At 31.8% G+C, this 13922-nt stretch overlaps 3 protein-coding genes across 3 annotated transcripts; all 3 read left to right on the forward strand.

The window, feature by feature from the left end:
• The first annotated feature begins 735 nt into the window (after positions 1-735).
• On the forward strand, positions 736-4966 carry LOC106107891. The gene is made up of 6 exons (XM_013288905.1): positions 736-1410; positions 2118-2333; positions 2513-2622; positions 3233-3440; positions 3563-3699; positions 3786-4966. The coding sequence occupies exons 1-6, from the start codon at positions 1281-1283 to the stop codon at positions 4917-4919; spliced, it is 1935 nt and encodes a 644-aa protein (XP_013144359.1). The 5' UTR covers positions 736-1280; the 3' UTR covers positions 4920-4966.
• Positions 4967-5258: 292 nt separating this feature from the next.
• Positions 5259-9230, forward strand: LOC106107890 (E3 ubiquitin-protein ligase LRSAM1-like). The gene has a single exon (XM_013288904.1). The coding sequence runs from the start codon at positions 5544-5546 to the stop codon at positions 7659-7661; it is 2118 nt and encodes a 705-aa protein (XP_013144358.1). The 5' UTR covers positions 5259-5543; the 3' UTR covers positions 7662-9230.
• A 68-nt stretch (positions 9231-9298) lies between these two features.
• Positions 9299-12767, forward strand: LOC106107893 (pancreatic triacylglycerol lipase-like). The gene is made up of 6 exons (XM_013288906.1): positions 9299-9900; positions 10767-10939; positions 11194-11440; positions 11724-11871; positions 11978-12175; positions 12521-12767. Exons 1-6 carry the CDS (start codon positions 9835-9837, stop codon positions 12733-12735), a joined length of 1047 nt encoding a protein of 348 aa, XP_013144360.1. The 5' UTR covers positions 9299-9834; the 3' UTR covers positions 12736-12767.
• The last annotated feature ends 1155 nt before the right edge of the window (positions 12768-13922 follow it).

Consider the following 13922-nt stretch of genomic DNA (forward strand, 5'->3'; position numbering starts at 1 on the left):
CTTGTTTGTTAACATAAGTTTTAGGTGTAGAGGTTTTAAACGTATAATTAAAATAGCTTAATAATTCTCTTTTATTATCTCCAAAACATGTACTTGAGATGGTAACGATCATTCACAGCAAATCTCTTAAGAATGACGACTAATCAAATAGGGGCCCGAGAAAGTGCTTTTACTTAGCGCATTAGTATGCTGACTAGTGTAGACTTAAGTCCTTTAAGCAGCCTTAAGCTAAGCCCTCGTAAGCGATAAGTCTAAAATCGATTTTTAGTACAGCAATTGCATTGACCGTCCATTTCGCTTAGCAAGCTGTAAAAATAAAATGATTTCTTTTTATTTAAATCATTGGAGCCTGTAACGCTAATTTGATAACAATTTCTTTGTTTATCGTCATTTAAGCATGAAATTCACTGCGTTGATGTTGCGTTTACTTATATAATTATTCAACAGATTGCACTAAAGTCAAAATAAATGAATAAAAGATTTGAGTTTATTAAATCGTAAGATTTTGCTCCCGATTCCTTCTTGGACCCCTATTTATTTGAAATGTGCAAATTGTGAACAGATCTGTTTTACATCTGAAGGAGCAAAGGAACTAATGAATATAAAATCTCACATACAATTTTATTACATTATAATTCGTTATTATTATTGCTTTAATGTCATATTAAAGAATGTAGAATGTGTGATTTACCGGAAAAGTTAAATGCAAACAAAGGAAGTAAAGAAGTAAGGAATTTTATCTTGTTAATTCTTTCAATATTTCTAAATCGCGGCAAAAACGTTAATGTAATTATTAATAGATTTTTTGCGTTTCATTCGTCTTAAGATTTGTCAACATACAACAAACGTTTTAATAAAACGCAACGTGTTTGTGTAAATGACCTAAAATTATACACTTTTTATTACACAAATAGGACATAAATGGTATTGCGGTATACAAAGGAAATCAAGAGTTTTATTGTACGACAACTCGGCCGATAAATTTAGCAATTTATTGTTGCGCGGATTGGCGTCAAACGAGAAGCAAACGCTTGTCTGTCGAAATGGCAATGGCAAGCGGGCGCAGTTGCGGCCCCACGCCTTGTGAAATGGTCGTATCAGAACCTATATTAATTTCGCTACTATCCGATGGGTTTTGTTAATCGCGAATCCGATGGACGCCGTGCGTTAACGCTGACAAATCAGTTTTTATTACCGTATAAATATAAATATTTCCGTATTTTATTAAAATGATATTAGCACTAATTTAAAACAAATAAACAAATAAATATCACTGAAGCATGAAGTGGCCCAGAGTTGTGATTTTTTTAAATATTCTAGTGACTAAGTGCTGGACGATGACTCGAAGTGAATTAGAAGAGTTCAGTGATTTTATACATAAAACGTCACAGTTGGATTTAAATTTAAAAAGTGAGTTGTTTGTTGTGTATGTATGTGTATGGGAATTTAAAAATGAACTAGTTATACTAATTTTTGTTGTGAAAAGCCGAACAAATAAAAAAAAGACAACATGTACTGGAATCACGAGTTTGAGGATAAAGTTATTTTAAATTTTGGTTCGTCTTTCTTGACAAAGTCATGTAATGTAAACATTACAAGCAGCCGCAATTTATTAACTTTTTTTTCCAGCTCTTTTAAATATTTTGTACGTTTCCGTGAAACCCTTGTTTCTGTACGTATTCTTCAATTTGTGAACCCCAAACTTAATTCCCGCCTTCGTTAACCCCGCTAGATCCCCCGTGGACCCAAGGGGCTCTACCAAGACTGCTTTGGGAATCACTGTTTATTTTTATTACTTTTTTTACTGTTCTTCAGCTATAGGAATTTATTTTGTGTTTTTAATTCGATGACCTGTGCGATAGAATATCAGAAAAAACTATTATTTTTGACTGCAGTTAATGATAACTTGCCTAGCGGTGTAAATCCAGTCTTGTGTAAGTCCCATAACAAAATTGAGTTCTAGACGCGTCTTTGGACGGTATTTTTTATGTTATTTTTACTCATTAAATGTGTTGTATTTCTTACTGGAATTTAAACATCAAAGTTCTTCCTGTTCGGCAGTAACCCTGTTTTTAGTTAGAGAGATAAACTTTCTTTCTTATATACACCGATTTAAGGTAATCCCGATGTGGAGGGTGACGAAGACGACGTGATACAGGACAATGCGTGGGAGGAGAGCGGCAAGTTTGAAGGAGACCTTATCCTGAACGACCGGCAGCGGCGCGTCATCGTGGAAACCGTCGCTGAAGGGTTGTCAAGAAACGGCCTTCGTGATACTACCAAAAGATGGCCAGATAATGAAGTTATATACTTCATACAACGTGAACACTTTAGTGGGTATATATTTGTATTCGTTAACTGGTTTTAATTGTTACTACTAGTAACTCATTAAAGTGTGTGGTAGATGCCAGCTATGAGATGGTCCGGGTCTAGGTGAACAGGCGCCTCCCTAAAAGGTCAATTATAGAAATTACTTCAGAATGATGTAAAAGATGATTGATTTGAATTTCAGATGATGATCAATTGCAAGCCATACAGAGCGGTATTGAAGATCTAGCACAAGCGTCCTGTATTAAATTTCGGCCTTACCAAAAAGGCGATCGAGACGCGGTTGTTATACAGGTATGCATTAGTACAGGTTTACATGTTCATTAAAAAATGTTACGAAAGGATGATTGGCACCGAGTGGTACTCATGGGACAATTCGAATAGAATGACACCTGACTTATCAATATCAGTCCAGTTGTTTAGGCTACAGGGGGACTGGAGGTAGAACATGTACATGCTGCGAGTGACAAAATTTCACATCATCCTGTTTACACCCCCCTCTCCAAAGTTCAAAAATATGTGAACACATTTTGTATATCCCCAAGAATTTCGTTTGCATATTACGGTGTAGCTACTAATATATTTAAATGTTTACATAAGTGTTTCCATACTGATATTCGTCGTTTGTAGGTAACCTAATACCGTCGAGTTTCTCGCACGCGTTCGCAATAACAAATTGGGGACAAGTTAGAGCATCTAGGCACGAGTTAAAAAGCAGTTAGTTAAAGAATGGACAATTTGCAAGGCGATGTCTCAATGCATTATATATTTTAAATTGAATATGTATGTATGTTGATTGTATGATATGCAAGCAGGATAATTTAATAAAAACATACTTCCAAATATTCCATTAACATATAATTACTACTTGATATATCTCAACGCAATTCAATTATAATTCCAGGGAAGTAGACGCGGTTGCTTCTCCCAGGTGGGTTACCAAGGAGGTTACCAAGTGCTGAATTTGTACGGACGACACCCAGTCGGTCGAGGCTGCTTTAGGCACGGTACCGTGGTGCATGAGCTGCTTCATACCCTCGGCTTCTATCATATGCAGAGCAGCCCCGATAGAGACGACTACATCGATGTCCTCTGGGAAAACATACTTCAGCGTAAGTACACTGTCAATTAATTTTGTATTTAACAATTTTTAACTATATTTACAAGGACGTTAAGTCCGGTAGGTTTTAAATTTTAAGCCTCTCCTGTATATATGATATTTTTTAATTTATAGCCGCCAGACATAACTTTCGAAAATACAACACATTTGCCGTTTCTGATTTCGGCATCGGTTACGACTATGAAAGCGTTTTGCACTACAGTAGAAAGGCGTTCTCATCAAATGGACAAGATACTTTAGTACCAAAACAGGTTTACATTTTTGCATATTTATTTATATTCTTTTGGCTTTTACATGTTATTTGCATTTACCTTATAATTATACACTTTTTTTGTAGAACGGAGCCAATATCGGACAAAGGCTTGGATTATCTGATAAGGATACACAAAAACTTAATAAAATGTATTGTGATGCTGACTCCAGCAGTGACGACGAAAGCCAAGTCCCTCTACGAAAACCAAATAAAAAGGAGAATTCTAAAAACAAACCGTTCGAAGGCCATGGAATTGGCTACCAACAAGGTAAAACTGTGGTTATTAAACTACCAGCAGTAAAAACTTATCGATTACCAGATATACCAAAATTTCATTTGTTTGATTATTTTAGTAAAGCGCCACAAGTCTTGTCGCAAACGCTTACCGAAAAAAAAGGAAGTAGAGGAGGTGTAGTTTTACAGCATGAATTAATTGCACCAATGCCAGCTGATGAAAGGCGCCCAGTCCTATCAAAAAATGGACTTCTAGATCAATTTAGAATTATAGAGATGAGACCAGAAGCCGAAGACAGCAAAATCTCTCCTCCCATACCAAAGGAAAATTTCGAGAATTACAAATCAAACATAAAACAATACATTAACAATATTATGTTTGCCAATAAAGACGAAAAGGATGACCTTGATAAGGATAATAAACCGATTAAATCAGACGCAGTTAGTCATGGTGAAGGTCGTGATTACCCTATCGAAGTATCAGATATTTACAAAATTAAAAATGATTATAGCGGATTTTATACGACCGTACCAGTCAAAGACAAAATAGTTAATTATAACACTAACATGAATAGACATGTTAATGAAAATAATTCTGATAATGTTCCTCATAGACCTAATTCATCATATTATGGTAGTAAAGATTTTAGCAAAGACAGTAATGGTAATGATTTCGAGGAAGAGAGAGATTCAAGTTTCAAAACATTAAATCCTGCATACAAAGAAAATGTATACAAATTTGTACCGAGACTTAACGAAGAAAACTTTTATCACAGAGACGTTTTTAAAGGTTATGAACCTAGTATTAAAAAACCATCTGGTGGTGACTGGAATAATAATTATGAATTTAAAGCACACAATGATGATTACAATTTAGACGAGGAAAAAAAAGATTTCCATCAGTTAGAAATGAAAAGCCCTAAAAGTGATAAGCGTCAGCAATTTGCAATCGCTGATAATACTGATTGGGTATATAGGTTTTAAGTTAGTTAAAAGATTTGTGTGATATGTTTTTATAATGTTATGTCTTATTAATTATTAGTTCCAGTAAATAAATTTACATACTAAACCAAAAAATGATTTCATTTAAATTTTTAATTTTTAATTAGCACATTAAAAAGAGTCAAACAGTAAGTTTTTGTATTAAAATAATATCAATTTATGTAAGAATACGAAGATTTTTGTCTACTTTCGCACGGAAATTTACACTATTATGAGTGCGTTTTTTTTCTCTTGTTTTATCACTTAGCTTAATAGCATAATGCAGAAAATGAAACGTCCCTTGGTACTATAAAAAAATAACTGACATTGACATTTGTTGTTATCGGTATTGTCAAAATGATAACATAATACTTAACAAAGAATTTAGGAATTGCAAAGTGGTGGAATTAGTAACAATATCTTTATCATTGTCTGTAATTTATAGATAAACGAAGCAGCCGTTTGCTTAAGCAAGCAATGTATCGCGAAAGTATATCCTTTATTGCGTTGCGGTGTGTATGACTGATAATTGATGTATACTCGGTGAATAATTAATAAACTTGTGTAATTAATATAATGCATCGGTGACAGTGTTTTTAGGAGTTTCGTAATATTATTTATATTTTCATGGGTTGTGCTGTGTCAAGTGTTCAGAGAGCAACGATGACGTTGTTACACAAAAATACCAACGACGCGCGAGCTAAATTGGAGCGGAAATTGTACTTGGCTAAGGAATCACCTGAGCCAGACTTTGATCTATCTGATTGCGAGCTACGACAATTACCATCTGGAATATTTTCCATTTGTAAAGTGTTCAGGAAAGATAATCTATATTTACAAAATAACTATTTACGAACATTGGACCATGGAGGTTTGTTAACAGATTTACACCTCATTAAGATTATCGATTTAAGCTGCAATAGGTTTAGTCATTTGTCTAATGACATAAGATACTTAGTTAACATCACGGAACTACATTTACAACATAATCAGCTAAAAGCAATACCAGATGGTATAAAATATTTGGAAAACTTAAGAATATTGGATGTTTCAAATAATAAATTGACCAATCTGACACCGTCAATAGGTAGTTTAAAGGCTTTAAATTATTTAAATTTACGTCAGAATGAGGACTTGACTGAATTATGTCCGGAAATTTGTTTAGCTCGTAATTTAGGACAAATAGATCTTGATGGAGATCAGTTTACATTCCCGCCTTCGGAAATAACATGCAGAGATACCAAAGCGATAATGATGTTTTTATGTGAATCAATAAATATAGAGTATATACCTCCTTTAGTAACAGAGACTGAAGACTTACAAGTTCGTGAAATACATAAAAGTCACAATCCTTTTATTAGGCAAAATACTGTGACATGGGAGGAGCAAGAGGCGGCTATAATTGAACAAGAGAGAAAGATACATAAAGCAAATCAGGAACAAAGAGACAAGTTCTTATCAGAGATTATTCAGGACCAAATAAACCTAGACACAGAAATAGCTAAAGTCCATGAAGTGAGGGAAGTTGAAAGGCAGAGGTTAATAAAAGCAATACAGGATAATGAAAAAGATATTGATATAACAGTAAAGAACTTCATTCAATCGGATGGTCTTAAGCCAGAAGTTATACAACAACAACTGGCTTATGAAAAAGCAGAGCATGATAGGCTTCTTGAATTAACTAGACAGAACTATGATAATATTAAAAAATCTGAAGTTTTAAAGGCAATGGAAAATCTTATGAATGATGAAAATTCAGTTCAATACTTTTTGAAAGGTTATAAAGATAATTTAAATAATATCAAAGAAAATATAATAATACAAGAATCAGAGAGTAATTCAAAACTGTCAGAATTTTTAAATGCTAAAGATAACTCACGGACAGTTTTAGTTCAACAACTTTTGGAAGATGAGGATATTCAAAAAGCACTTGTCACATCGTTACTGGAAAAAGTTGATGCAAAGACGTGGAGCTTGAACGAGGAAATATCATTAATTTCGTCACATCTTGCTAAACTAAGTGTTATTGAACAAGAAAAGAAAAAATTACACATCACATATAATTATAATGAATTGCTAGAACAAAGGGTGCAACTTGTTAATTTATTAGATGATTTGTATGCTCAAAGAAACAAACGAAGGAAGCAACTTATTGAAACTATAAAGGAAGCTGAGATTGAAAACAATACCAGCAAAGATTTCTGGTTGAAAAACTATCAGAAGCTTATTGATTCAGCACCTAAAAACTTGCTAAATGTGAGTAAACATTTGGACCCAATATTAGCAAATTACCTTTTACAAGAAAGTGTTATACATTGCTTACCATTTTTGGTGAAATTTTTATTTTCTGGTGAATTTTTGGGTAATATAACTTCAGAAAAGTTGAAAGAAAGTGGTGTAACACTTTCAGTTGATAGAGATGGGATAATGAGGGCTATAAACCTCTATATAAATGTAAAATTATCTAATGGCAATCAAGAAATATTGATCAGGGATAAAAACAATTTCCAACCTACTGCTCCTTTAGATGTTGAGGACCAAGCATGTTCAGGAGTGCTGACTGTGAAAGAAGAACAAAATGAATTGGAAGGGGAATGTGTAATATGTATGGACGCTAGATCGGAGATAGTTTTTGTACCTTGTGGCCATATGTGTTGTTGTGAAAGATGTTCTATTACTGAAATTGAATTGTGTCCTATGTGTAGGACAGAGGTGGAAAGAAAAATCAAAGTTTTGATAGCATGATTTGAGTGATCAGTTAAATTTATTAAAATTTGCTCATTTCTAGAATTTAAGAAGTCGTTCCCTGGATTATATTTTCACTAATCAGGTTTTAACACATTTTTGATTGTGTTTGAAAATTGAGTGTTAAAATTTTGCTATGCTATTTATACAGTTTGCTAAAAGCACATAACTTTTAAACATTTGATGTAATAAGAGACTATGTTGAAGACATTGGTTTGTAATATAAATAATTATTTGTGTATGTATGCATTTTTATATTTGTTAAATACCTTACTATTGGACCTAAATATAGACATAGAATTTTTGATCAATGACACTAGTGTCGTAAGTTTTATAAACTACATTATGATTGACTTACAATATAAACCAAATATAAAAATTGTTAAATAAAGATACACTATAACCTGTTTTGCTACTATTATAAAATGCAAATTTGCTGATTTTGCTTCGAAATTTTTGTAAGATAAAGTTAATCTTGTGCCTTCATTTGTATTGTTTACTTTCTATGATGTCGACAGTTTTGATACATTCCATTCGGTATATTTTATTCCATTCGAACAGTGCAATGTTGCTATTTAATAATATTTACTGTGTAACAACACTATCAATAATATTGTAGTATTTTTTTTGTAATGGGAAATACTAACATAACGTTTATCATGATATTGATTGTTGTTTGTCTTGGATTTAATGTCTACTTAGTGATGATAGAAAAAGGTTGTTATTCAAGGTTATTTTTCCCTGTCATGTGGCAGTAACCACTATGTTAATCTTTCAACCTCAGCATTATTTACCCTTAATTTTATTGAAAAAAGTAGTGTGAGAGAGAGTGTGTTCATATATATCGTAAATTTGTTTTTTCTATATTTTCGTATATGTATAAATATTTGAAGAACCTAGTGCCTGAAGTTTACCAGGTTTTCTGGTTTTTAACAAAAATAAAATTCAAGTGAAATATTTCTAAGTGATATTTGTATGTTTGTTGTTGACAAGAACTGCGCACTAAATTATACTTGTCACTTAATGGCTGTGAATTATTGAGTCAATTTTCTAACTCATTTGCTTGTATTAACATGGAACTAATTTATTTAAAAAACCTTTTAATCGTAATGCTTTAATTTATTTTTCTATTTTCAGTTTCAGTATTATGTTTCGTTAGTATTAAATTCATTTAATTTCTTGTAAATTGTAAACTATAAATACATTTAGGGACAAAGGATGGAGGAGGACAAAAGTCAAAATACACGCTTTTCAAGACCTTATTGTTCTTCTGTTAACAAATAGGTGCATTATCAAAGTCACTAAATGTTAATACATTTCTGCAATTATTGTAATTGAATTAAATCTACCATATACCGAACAACTAGTTTTTTAGTTATACCAATGTTATATCTTTTTAATATCTACATTCAGTGCCATGATTTCTTTATTTTATTTTAACACAGTATTGTGAGTATTAATTGATTAATATCCTTTTATGAAAATAATATATTCGTTTTTCTGGTTTGAACCAAATTTTAACATGTTTAAAAAATAATTGCTTTTAATTAAGTGCTGTAATTGAATTTTTGCAAGTTTTAAATATATGATTATTGATATTTTAGATTTTAAATGTTATGAGATATTTAATTATTATATTGGAGCTACGATGTGATTCGTTGTTTTAATTTATCTTCTATTTATTGCTTTTTTTTATTTAAAGCTGTTTTTGAGGTTTGTACAATATGTGAAAAAGACGTATTTTTAAGGGTGTAAACCTTTCTAAACAATCCTTTTATAATTTTCATACAACACTGAAAACGTTTTGACTGTAATTGACATTTTTGTAAAAGCGATTTTGGAAGAATTTTGCGAAAAAAGGTTTTTTATTTTATTAAATAATATAATCCGTGTGTATTCTTGTCACTATTTTATTCAATAAATAATTTATGCACATTCCTTTTGATTTTATTTGTATCCGATCAATAATCTATAAGTGACATGAGATACCGGGGAAAAACATAAAGTCAACGACCTCTATAAATGGATAATCTAGACTTGGTATTTTGTACTTTTTAGATTTTTTCAATTTCGCCTTACATACAGCACTGTATCGGTTGTTGTTGAGGATTCAAAATAACAGAGATAGAATGGACTGTCAGTAACATCAACAGAAGTGTTTAAATTCAATTCGATGCATTTGTTATTACCAAGCAATGACCAATTCATTTATACAGATCAGTGGTTACAGCATACAATGGTTTGTCAATAAAACTATTAACTAATCGTATTATCCTATGGTGTATAATACTGATTTACAGAAATATCGGTTTACATTTCATTCTCCCTGTACTTGAAAAAACGTACATTACAACATTTTTTGTATACGTTCAGGGTTAACACTTATCTTACTCATTTGCGTTAACATATTTCGTAAATAACATTGTAAGACGAATTTAATCGTTTAAATTTTACATCCTTGATACGTTTAATTTGTTACAGTAAGTAGTAACATGTGAGTATGGCTTGTGGTAATAAAATATGTAGGTAAATAAAGTGTGCAATGTTTTTTTTTGGAAATCATGGCAGAATGATATACGTTAGTGTTCCCGAGCGTTGGCATTGCAGATACATGCATTTGTATTTCGTAACATTGTCAATGTAAGATTACTTTTTTTTAGCCGTTATCTTGATTGAATATATGCATTAAAATATGGTAAATTCAATGGCGGAGTTACTATAACAATACTTCATAAATTAGTTAAGGTAGCCTTATTTAGTTATACTAGGAAATTGCATTATGTTAAAATAATTGGAGTGTGGCGGAAATCTTAAGTATATAATATTTGATCTAATAGCTTAGTGAGCGAAAATGTTCCGGACAGTAGCCGTTATGTTGATATTTCTAATATTCGCAAGTACATTTTTCTTTTTTTTGACATCATAATTTTTATATCTGGTCGTTTTGGTAGATTTTTTTTATTGTTGCTAATGTTCAGTAAAAAAATCGAGTATAGTAAACTACGCACTGTAATAAAAAATCAAAACGTTAACGTTAGTAGAATACGACATAGGTTTTAGTGATATAATATAGAATAGGTATAATGAGTTTAAACTATATTTCAGATTTTTTGTCACGCTGACAGTATCGGTATTAGGGGGAATTATGGAACCGATTGGGTTTACTTTACGGATATGCATGGGAATCCACATTACGTCAGTCTGACCGCATCAGTTGATGATGTTGTCATGCCTGTTCAGTCTACTGCAGATGTTTGCAGTTTTTGGTTATATACAAGGTAAATATAAACATTGATATTTAGTTAACATCAATAAACATATGCTCGCTACTCTCAGCAAATTCTTATCGATGTATCTTGTGACGTTGTTAATACAAAATATTTCAGAGAGATATGGAGGTTTGTTCTAATATTCAACGGATCATTTAATATTATAGATAAACATATAGTTATAGATATGAAAATTAAATTGTTCCGAACTTTTTCCTCAAAAAGATTGTACAATTACTAAAAAAATCGTGTAATTATTTCAGGAGGAATCCTAAAAACTACCAGTTATTATCATTGAACAATGTAACGAATTCAGACTTTATGGCCAATAAGCCTCTGATCCTGGTGACACACGGCTGGCTAGTGGACGGCTCCGGTCCCGCCACTCAACTGATAAAGGACGCATATTTAGATACACATGACGTCAATGTGATCGTGGTCGACTGGAGACAAATAGCACATATTAGTTACCTTTCTGCTGCGTATAAAACAGCAGATATTGGCCGTCAGGTAAGGCTTTTTCCATTATCATCAACTCGCCCTTATCTCTATCACCACATTTGTGCTGTTCCTTACATCTCTATCAGCCTTCATATCTAAATTCACTCCCTTCATAGCATGTCCTCTTTCATAGAATCCATACTTTCTTCAATCTTCCTGTACATTTGTAGCCTCGTTAAGCCCTAAAAAAAATTAAGAAATAGCTGCTTAACCAATTATTACTTGACTTTGTTTTTGTCTTGAATTCAGCTCTATCTAAATTTTGTTAATTAAACACTAATATCTATTTCAGATCAGTGATTTGCTAATCGCCATAGCGAAGCATTACGCATTCGACATGTCTCGTGTGCATTTAATTGGACACAGTTTAGGAGCACACGTGATGGGGTCTGCAGGTTTTCAGCTTAAAACTAACGGTTATGTAGCAGGAAGATTAACCGGTTAGTAAACTTATCACACTTTCGTATATCGACATTTGTAAATCAGGATTTACGGTATAAATTCATTTTGAATTCGCACTCTATGAAAGATTTCATGTATTTACAGCATTAGATGCGTCGCGGCCATTTTTTGAAGTTCCACATTTATTAGAAGGATTTTCCGCAAACGATGCAGCGTTTGTTGATGTGATACATACAAATGTAGATTTTCTGGGTATTACTAATCCAAGAGGACACGCAGATTTCTATCCGAATGGAGGTTACATGCAGGAACCGTGCTGTCACTCAGAAACTGATGTTAGAAGTAAGTTTAACAACACATATGTAAATCTTACTTCTTATTTATCTTGTAAATGCGAATGTTTAGATAGATCTATATCTCTTAGAAGGTATCTTGATATAATGTAGCATAGACATAGATAATCTGGATGAAAATATATATGCAATGTATACATATAAGTGTTTTTTTTACCGCGAGGACGAAGTCGCAGACAAAAGCTATTTAAATTTTTACCTTACAGTTATTTAAGCCAGTTCGTAAATTAATAGATATTTATGAATACAACTGTTGTGGCAAGGTTTTGGGTTTAATTTTTACATGAATACTTTTTGGATATAAAACGTAATTTTTAAATTTAATTGTTTTCAGATAATTGTCAGCATACCTGTTCGTATCATTATTTCAAGGAGTCAGTAAGAGGCAGTATTTTTAGAGCACGAAAATGTAGTGATTTTCAATCTTATCTTTCTGGAAAATGCAAAAGAAATGAATTGAGTTATATGGGAGAGATGTGCACTCCGAACTCTCACGGCACATTTTATTTAGTTTCCAAAAACCCTATAAATTATAATGCTCTGTTGTAAGTAGCAATTGTAATAAAGAATATACCTCAAACCCTGTGGCTACGAAGTTTTCTTATATATTGAAAATTCTAAATTAAAATAAAATTCTATATTAAAAAAAATATTGCTATTGATGAAACAATGTTCTTAGTGTTTTAATACACAGGGAGTAAATTGAAATTTCCTTATGTAAATTACATAATTTATAAATACAAAAATGAAATTTCTTTCCTTCGTATTATTTTCATGTAAATGTAATACGGAGTAGGATAAAAAATTTGCATGACCCCAGCGGTAATAAAAGGGGCGTCAAGTTTAACATAATTCCCCTTTCTCACGATAATAAGATTGCAGTATCACTTTGAGTGACGATAAAAAGATATTTTTAAAAAGTAAAATAATGAAACACTTACGATATTTCGTAAATTAAAACAGATTTCCTAATTATAATTCAACGAAAACCGTAAAGAGTGTATTTTAAAGTTAATTACATTTTACATACTGATATCAAAATAAAAAGTTGTGCGTTGTTTTTTCGTCTTGCAATATTAAAAATACTATTAGAAGATAGTGAAAGTGAAAAGGCAAAAAACAAAAGCAGAGATCAAAGATTCCAATTAATTAATGAAGTTTGTCGGCTTCATTTATCACGAGAAATGTCCAGGAAAGGTTTTCAGGACTATTTCTTTAATAAGATGGGCAATTTTGTGAAGCGTTCGAGAGAAGCTCGTTACCCTAATTGAATACAATCCTACGCAGCTTTGCTGTGTGGTTGTTGGACTATTAAATGAAATAATAAATTTCTCCTCCGAAAAATTATATAAATCGTGTCAGTAAAAAAGTAGTTTTTAATGATATTTGCATTTGCGGATAATGTAGGAAAAGTATTTTGAAAAATTCACTTTGAAATTCGGGAAATCGTGAAGTGGCGCTTACAAGGAAGCTTTTAATAAAGCACTCACTTAAATTACACGACATTTTGGAGCTCGGTACGGAGTGCGACAGATATTTTCAATGTCTTATTATATTCATTACTTGTTAAGTATATTGATTAACTGAAAATTTGATTACTCCATTAAAATCTTTATTAAAATTGAATCTGAATTTACAAAATTTGAAAATGTAATCCTAGATTATAATTAAAATCAATTTATGGATGTTACCTAAATGTATAATTTTACATCCATACATTTGTTTTGATTATACTC

This window comes from Papilio polytes, unplaced genomic scaffold (assembly GCF_000836215.1).
Source record: "Papilio polytes unplaced genomic scaffold, Ppol_1.0 DF821845.1, whole genome shotgun sequence".
NCBI lineage: Eukaryota > Metazoa > Arthropoda > Insecta > Lepidoptera > Papilionidae > Papilio > Papilio polytes.